Genomic DNA, 8,848 nt, shown 5'->3' with positions numbered 1-8,848 from the left:
GTGTAATGTATTATAAAGTTATATAATATAATGTAATATAATATAACATTATATAATATAATATAACATTATATAATATAATGTAATATAAATAATATAATATAACATAATATAATAAAATATAATATCGTTTAATATAATTATAGCATAGTTTTATATTTTGGTACAAGTCTACACAATTTCAAAATCAGCCAGTTCTGAATTAACTAAAGCAAGTCTTTGCCAAAGACTTCTGATATCTAACTATTATTTTAAGAAATCCTAAAAACAAAATGTTAAAAAAACAAAGCAGATTTCAGCCTCTGTCGTCACCGCGTGCTTTGGTGCTTTCACCCTCACCGGAAATGACGTGTGGCGGCCTCTTCTCTCCACTCGGCTACTGTTAGCTGGCTGCTAGACGGACAAACCCCGTCAAAAAAACAAACATATCTGGATCCCGTGCTTTTATTTTTGGCACTGGAGTGCGTTGGTCACCCGTCATCATGCCCATGTACCAGGTAAAGCCCGTCAGTCCCGGTGACATAAAGATTGATTTGCCGACGTGCATGTACAAGTTACCGAATGTCCACGCGCAGGGAATGAACTGCAGCGAGCACGCGCTTCAGGTAATCACATTAACGATCAATTCACCATTCAGATGCCACACACACACACACCAGCACTAAATGATGAAAATGCGTATGATACACAGTATCTCTGTTGCATCAGACAGACTGATATTGCAACTCTCAGTGTCATTCTGTCTGATGTAATATACACACATGTATGATTGACAGCTGCAGTGTTTTGTGCTCTAGAATGAGAGGTTGGCCCTCTAATTATAACTTTCTGAAATTACACTTTTAGTTTAATACACTACTGCTTACCAGCGACTAACAACACCACATTGAGACTTAAGGAAGGAGATGTATCATACTAGACAAAATGAGGATGAAATGGTAAATTGATCTAGCTAATATACTCTACCAGTCAAAAGTTTTGGATCGGTAAATGTTGGGGGAAAGGAATAAAATAAATCAGTACTTTTAGTCATCAAGGATTAATTAAATTGATCAAAAGTTACAGTAAAGACATTTATAATGTTACAAAAGATTATATTTCAAATATTCTGTTCTTTTGAACTTGCTATTCATCAAAGAATCCCGGAAATTTTTTTTTGTACACAACTGTTTTCAACTTTGATAATAATAATGAATGTTTTTGAGCATCAAATCATCATATTTGAATGATTTCTGAAGGATCATGTGACACTGAAGACTGGAGTAATGATGCTGAAAATTCAGCTTTGATCACAGGAATAAATTACATTTTGAAATATATTAAAATAGAAAGCAGTGGTCATAATATTTAACAATATTACTGTTTTTTTTTTGTATTTTAGTCAAATAAATGCAGACTTGGTGAGCAGAAGAGACTTCTTTTAAAAACATTAAAAATCTTATCGATCCAAAACTTTTGATTTGTAGTGTGTATATATATATATATATATATATATATATATTAGGATCCACTTGTACTTAGTTTAATGCAGCCAAATGTTGTTTTGTAGTGTGTAATAGTATGTTTGAGAGGGGATCCATGTAAACCGTCTCTTCTCGTGTGTGTCTCAGAACGGGGAGGTGGATCCGGCTGTGAAGGCGCTGGAGGACCGTCAGGATGAAGTCCTGAGGAGACTGTATGAGCTCAAGGCGACGGTGGACGGGCTCACGAAGACCGTGACCACTCCTGATGCGGACCTGGACGCCACCACACTCTCTCACGCACCCGTCGAGTCTGTGTTCAGAGGAACCGCTGATCTAGACTCCCTACTGGGCAAGGTCAGCCTTACATGCACCATTAGGCATTTTAATTGTTTACCTTAAAGGGATAGTTCCCCCAAAAATGAAAATTAGCCCATGATTTACTCACCCTGAAGCCATCCCAGGTGTATATGACATTCTTCGTTCAGACGAATACAATCAGAGTAATATTAAAAAATGTCCTGGCTCTTCCAAGCTTTATAATCGCAGTGAATGGCTGTTTATGTTTTGAAGTCCATAAAAGTGCATCTATCCGTGATAAAAGTGCATCTATCCGTGATAAAAGTGCATCTATCCGTGATAAAAGTGCATCTCTCCGTGATAAAAGTGCATCTATCCGTGATAAAAGTGCATCTCTCCATGATAAAAGTGCATCTCTCCATGATAAAAGTGCTTCTCTCCATTATAAAAGTGTATCTATCCGTGATAAAAGTGCATCTATCCGTGATAAAAGTGCATCTATCCGTGATAAAAGTGCATCTATCCATCATAAAAGTGCATCTCTCCATGATAAAAGTGCATCTCTCCATGATAAAAGTGCATCTATCCATGATAAAAGTGCATCTATCCGTGATAAAAGTGCATCTATCCATGATAAAAGTGCATCTCTCCATGATAAAAGTGCATCTCTCCATGATAAAAGTGCATCTCTCCATGATAAAAGTGCATCTATCCGTGATAAAAGTGCACCTATCCGTGATAAAAGTGCATCTATCCATGATAAAAGTGCATCTATCCGTGATAAAAGTGCATCTATCCGTGATAAAAGTGCATCTATCCGTGATAAAAGTGCATCTATCCATGATAAAAGTGCATCTATCCATGATAAAAGTGCATCTATCCGTGATAAAAGTGCATCTATCCATGATAAAAGTGCATCTATCCATGATAAAAGTGCATCTCTCCATGATAAAAGTGCATCTATCCATGATAAAAGTGCATCTATCCGTGATAAAAGTGCATCTATCCGTGATAAAAGTGCATCTATCCGTGATAAAAGTGCATCTATCCGTGATAAAAGTGCATCTATCCGTGATAAAAGTGCATCTATCCATGATAAAAGTGCATCTATCCATGATAAAAGTGCATCTCTCCATGATAAAAGTGCATCTCTCCATGATAAAAGTGCATCTCTCCATGATAAAAGTGCATCTCTCCATGATAAAAGTGCATCTCTCCATGATAAAAGTGCATCTATCCATGATAAAAGTGCATCTATCCATGATAAAAGTGCATCTATCCGTGATAAAAGTGCATCTATCCGTGATAAAAGTGCATCTATCCGTGATAAAAGTGCATCTATCCGTGATAAAAGTGCATCTATCCATGATAAAAGTGCATCTATCCATGATAAAAGTGCATCTATCCATGATAAAAGTGCATCTATCCATGATAAAAGTGCATCTCTCCATGATAAAAGTGCTCCACACTGCTCTGGCGGGTTAATAAAGGCCTTCTGAAGCGAAGCGATGCGCTTGTGTAAGAAAAATATCCATATTTAAAACTTTATCGACTAAAATAATTAGCTTCCGGCAGACGGCCGTACGGAAGTCGACTTACGCCAAAAGATTAACACTTGAACTTTGATGGACTTCAAAACATAAACGGCCATTCACTGCCATTATAAAGCTTGGAAGAGCCAGGACATTTTTTAAGTTACATTTGGATGGTTCAAACTCAGATGTTTTCCTCAAGCATGCCTAAACACGCCAGTCTAAACATGTCAATCCAGTTAACCCGGTTGTGTTTGTTTGCTGCACCTGTATTGAAATGTGGGATTGATTCTGAAATTGTGATGTTTTAAAGGTAGTTAATGTTTTTAAATAGTTCACCCAAAAATGAAAATCCTGTCAAGTTGTTTCGAACCTGTATGAATGTCTTTCTTCTGCTGAACCCAAAGAAAGATATTTTGAAGAATGTCAAATGTCGAAAATACTATGGAGGTCAATGTGGTCCGTCAACTGACATTCTTCAAAATATCTTTCTTTGTGTTCAGCAGAAGAAAATCGGTAATGCTTTACTTGAAGGGGTGTGCATAAGACTGACATGACACCTTCATAACCATGACATGACACATGTCATGAATATGAAGTAGGGTTTATGCATGTTTATGACAACTGTCATTAAGTGTCTTTCGCTCAATAATGACATTTTGAATGCAAATATGACATTGTTTAAGATGTCTTTGTTATGACACCTTGACATAAACCAATACATCATAACCTGTCAGTGTCTTTGTCATGACAACTTGACATTAAATTAAGTTAAACTGTCACGTGGTTGGTTTTGACATTGGCTGTCATGAGGCCATTATAACTGTGTCATGAATATTTTTCGTGACCTCAACTACAGTGGTACACATTGAATTTATCATTAAACAGTTATAATGGCCTCATGACAGCCAATGTCAACACCAACCACATGACAGTTTAATGTAATGTTAACCAATAAAGCTAAGTGGATTCTTAAGTTTGATAATTCATCTGCTATGTCATGTTTATGACAGGTTGTGTTGTCTTAGTAATGTCAAGTTGTCATGACAAAGAGACTGACAGGTTATGATGTATTGGTTTATGTCAAGGTGTCATAACAAAGACATCTCAAACAATGTCATATTTGCATTAAAAATGTCATAATTGAGTGAATGACACTTAATGACAGTTGTCACAAACATGCATAAAACTTCCTTCATATTCATAACATGTGTCATGTCATGATTATGAAGGTGTCATGTCAGTCTTATGCACACCCCTTCAAGTAAAGTGTTACCAAAAGTTCATACAGGTTTGAAACAACTTGAGTGCGAGTAAATGATGACAGAATTTAAATTAAGTGAACTATTCCTTTAAATGCAGTTATGATGACCTCTATAATTCAAGTTATGAGGTTGCTTTTTATATTTATTTGTCACTGACTGTCGCACAGCCCTAACTGAGAAGTATTTTATCTCAATTGATTTTTATTTGAATGTGGATGCTTGTAAAATGGAAGAAAAAAAAATATAAAAGGAATTCAGATAGTTTTTGTTCGAACTAAAATCTCACAATTATATCACAAAAATATTTTTCTTTTTTTCCATAATTATGAAGCCGCACAACTGTATTCAACACTGATAATAATCAGAAATATTTCTTGATAATCAAATCACCATATCTGAATGATTTCTGAAGGATCATGTGACACTGAAGACTGGAGTAATGTTCAAAATAATACAAAAAAAAGTCCGAATTGTGAGATTTCCGTCACAAGCTTCTGCTGTGAACCAAAGCATGAGATTCACAACAAATGAGTGATACATTACGAGTCGGTTTGAAATGGATTCACGTTTTGTAAGTCTTCAAACGTGCTGAACTGACCCGTTCCTCGCTGTCCTGCAGGACCTGGGCGCGCTGCGGGACATCGTGATCAACGCCCACCCGGCCCGTCCTCCTCTGTCGCTGCTGGTGCTTCACGGTCTGCTGTGCCGGCGGTACCAGGTGCTGTCCAGCGTGCACCTGCACTCCTCCGTGCCCGCCGTGCCCCCGCCGCTCATGTCCTGCCTGGGCCCGCGACACACAGACAGCTACGCACGCCAGCGCTTTCAGCTCGGCTTCACTCTCATATGGAAAGATGGTGAGAGCATGTCACTGACATATTGAAGGCAAAAAGCCTGAAGACTGAAGTTTTGAAAGTGTGCTTGGTGTGTGGTCTGCTTAACTTTTCAACATTTAAATTTCATGGGACGTCTCGAAGGCACCGTCCTACATATTACAGTACAGTGAGATCTTGGGTTTCCATCATACATTTCTACAAACGTTCATTTTCTCTGTAGACACGATTTTTGGCAATGCTTTCATGGAAACCTAAAGTCGGTGTGATTTCGATTTAATAATAATAATAATAAAGGTACAGTACAGTTCAAAGTTTGGGAGCGTTAATGTTTTTGAAAGAAGTCCAAGGCCAAAAACACAGTACAATACTGTGAAATATTATTCTTTACAATAAGGTCTCATTTGTTAGTTAATGCAACATAAACACTGAGAAATATATTTTTTACAGCATTTACGAATGTCAGGTAATAAAACAAATGTCATGTTTACTTAACAGATGCAACTTTGGATCTTAAAAAATGTTGTAAATGTTCAGATTAGTGCGGGGCAACGAATAATCACATCCAAAATCAACGTTTGTGTTTACATAATGTGTGTGTGTGTACTGTGCATAAATATTTTGTATATATAAATACACATATGCATGTATATATTTAAGAAATATTTGCATGTATATATATTTAATCATAATTTATATTATATATATAAATGAGACATATTTCTTAAATATATACAAAATAATTATACACAGTACAGACACACATATTATGTAACCGCAAACTTTTATTTTGGATGCGATTAATCGCGCACTAATTAAGATTAATAAATGCTGTAGATGTATTGTTCATTGTTAGTTTGTGTTAACTGATGTAGTTAACTAATATTAACTAATGAAACCTTATTGTAAAGTGTTTCCATTTATCCGATGAGGAAAATGGGGGAAAATACCCTAGCCAACAAACAAGAACCATTTTTTTAACACTTTATTTTAAGTTATTACATGTACTTACTATAGTAATAATAACAACAGTAAATTAGGCATAATTACAAATAACCCCAACTCAATAGTCAGTACATGTACCGGTAGTTAATTAATAATACTACGTCGCCTTAAAATAAAGTTAACTGATATAGATAAATAATATTAACAAATAAAACCTTATTGTAAAGTGTTACCATTTATCCTATGAGGAAAATGGGGGAAAATATCCTGGCAAAACTACGGAAGCGTATTGCATTCAATTGAGGAAAACAAATCTACTGTTTTTCTGAATTAACGAGTTAATATCTCAGAATTATGAGAGAAGTTTTTCTTGAAAAACATTTTTTTTCACTCTGTTTTTATGAATTAATGAGTTACTCATAATTTTGAGATAATTAAGTCATTAATTCAGAAAAACAGAGCAAAAACTTTTTTCCATAAATTATCTCGTAATTCTGAGATAATGAACTCGTTAATTCAGAAAAACAGAGTAGATTTTTTTTCCTCAAGTGAACGCAATACGCTTCCGTACAAAAGCACCATTTTTTTAAGAAATTTATGTAGCACTTTTTAAGGTGACGTTATTACATTATACTTACTATAGTAATAATAACCGCAAATGATGCATAATTACTAACCCGAAATGTAACTCTATAATAAGTACATGTAGTTAATTAATATTACCCAGTACGTATTTGACCAAGTCACCTTAAAATAAAGTGTAACCCAAAATTATGTTCGCTTAAAGGTGCTCTATGTAACTTTTAGCGGCCTCTAGTGGTGATGTTTCAGATTGCAACCAAATTTTAGAGCGCTAGTGCTCGAACTCATAGACAATACCGTCTATTACGTATTATTATCTCGGCGAATACTAGACGGATTCGGCGAGCACCGAGCTCGTTGGGACCATCTAGTCGAGCTGAAAAGAACCATATAAGTTCCATAGTTTTTGGTGGTGTTTTCGCGGAGATATTAGCAGAAAACCATCGGGCGCGCTGCAAAATTGCGGACGCCGGTGACGTCACGACCTCAGAAGAAAATCGCTCGTATCTCTGGAACGCAAAGACCCAGAGAGCTCAAATACGGGGGAGGAGGTCCCAGGGGAACCCTTGCCCGAACGCTAGAGTGGCGGGCTTCGGGGATGCCCCCTACCGGATCGCCGTTCGCTGGGACCCCCGATTTCGAACGGCTATAACTCGGGGAGCCGGGCGAGTTGGACCTCGGGGGTGGGCTCGTTCGAAAGGCCCCGTCCAGCACTACGACCGATTAGAGTGTTGGGAATATTGATCAAAGATTGACTGAGATATAAGCCGAAAAACGTGCGCCTTTAACCGGACGTAACTCCCTGACCGTCTACAATTGTATATTGACTGTATATAAGGAGAGAGGCTCGGGAGCGCGCGTGCACGTCACATCCGTTGGATTTCGCGGTAAATCCGACCCGGAAACCTCACATAGAAATAGGAATACTGGCCTTCAGAGGAAATAGCAAAACTCGACAAGTGGATCATTTTAATGTGTGATTACAACAAAAAAAGGATTCATTTTAGTAGAAAAGTTACATAGAGCACCTTTTATTGTATATTACCCATAAGCTGCATAAAGTGTTATACAAAATGTAGTTGCAGTGTTTGGTTAATCGTTGTGTGTGGTCTCGTCTGGTTTCAGTGTCGAAGCTGCAGATGAAGTTCAGCACACAGAACATGTGCCCGATCGAGGGCGAGGCCAACGTGGCGCGCTTCCTCTTCCGTCTTTTGGGCGCCGACCCCCAGGACCCGGTCTCCGCCACGCAGATGGACAGCTGGATCGACACGGCGGTGTTCCAGCTGGCCGAGGGGGGCAACAAGGAGCGGGCGGCCGTGCTGAGGTCACTAAACGGGGCTCTGGGACGCTCTCCGTGGCTTCTGGGCGAGGCGTTCTCCCTGGCCGACGTGGTGTGCGCCTGCTGCGTCCTGCAGACCGGCGAGGGCAGCTCGGCTCCTGCCAACGTACAGCGCTGGCTCAAGTCCTGCCAGAACCTGGGCCACTTCCACTGCGTGTATCCGTTACTGCAGTGAGCGAAAGCTGTGAGATCAAAACGAGGAACGCCACTGTCAATCGTGTAATGAGAAGAAGAAAAAAAAAAAAGGGAAGTGCAATGTGACATCATCAATAACCAAACGTAAACGAACACTTACATCCCAGAGGCCGGCGGTGTGTCCTGAGCTCGGGGTCTGTAGGATGATGTGTGGTGATGATGTCATGTTGATGGTGGTTTAACTGGAGTGGATCTGGAACTGATCCCAGGCCAGGTCAAACACTCAGAGAGAGGGCTTTACTGTAAAACACAACTCCCTCCCGCCTTGTGCCTAATAAAACGCTTTAAAGATGTTGTGTGTTTCTGTTGCGTGATATATGGGGTGTGAAATGGCAGGTATGTGATGTCAAACCTGTTAAACCTTTTCACCTCTTTTTTTTATAACTCAGCCGTATGTAAA

General features: G+C 38.5%; 1 protein-coding gene across 2 annotated transcripts; it reads left to right on the top strand.

The window, feature by feature from the left end:
- The first annotated feature begins 338 nt into the window (after positions 1 to 338).
- On the top strand, positions 339 to 8,479 carry aimp2 (aminoacyl tRNA synthetase complex interacting multifunctional protein 2). Of its 2 annotated transcripts, none has more exons than XM_056251409.1 (4): positions 339 to 605; positions 1,611 to 1,817; positions 5,177 to 5,411; positions 8,040 to 8,479. In XM_056251409.1, the coding sequence occupies exons 1-4, from the start codon at positions 483 to 485 to the stop codon at positions 8,426 to 8,428; spliced, it is 954 nt and encodes a 317-aa protein (XP_056107384.1). In that variant the 5' UTR covers positions 339 to 482; the 3' UTR covers positions 8,429 to 8,479. The 2 variants fall into 2 exon arrangements, with proteins under 2 accessions (XP_056107384.1, XP_056107394.1); XM_056251419.1 differs by having other exon boundaries at positions 342 to 497.
- The last annotated feature ends 369 nt before the right edge of the window (positions 8,480 to 8,848 follow it).

The sequence above is a fragment of the Rhinichthys klamathensis genome, unplaced genomic scaffold (assembly GCF_029890125.1).
Source record: "Rhinichthys klamathensis goyatoka isolate OS25496 unplaced genomic scaffold, OSU_Roscu_1.1 h1tg000004l_1, whole genome shotgun sequence".
Taxonomy (NCBI): Eukaryota; Metazoa; Chordata; class Actinopteri; order Cypriniformes; family Leuciscidae; genus Rhinichthys; species Rhinichthys klamathensis.
The sequence above is the reverse complement of the archived record's forward strand: the minus strand, read 5'-3'. Positions and strand labels throughout refer to the sequence as shown.

Excerpts from the sequence above, each read along its gene's own strand:
- aimp2 (XM_056251409.1), top strand. The coding sequence starts at position 483 with ATGCCCATGTACCAGGTAAAGCCCGTCAGTCCCGGTGACATAAAGATT. Across the intron at positions 606-1,610 it reads GCAGCGAGCACGCGCTTCAG|AACGGGGAGGTGGATCCGGC; the intron begins GTAATCACATTA and ends TGTGTGTCTCAG. Across the intron at positions 5,412-8,039 it reads CACTCTCATATGGAAAGATG|TGTCGAAGCTGCAGATGAAG; the intron begins GTGAGAGCATGT and ends GTCTGGTTTCAG.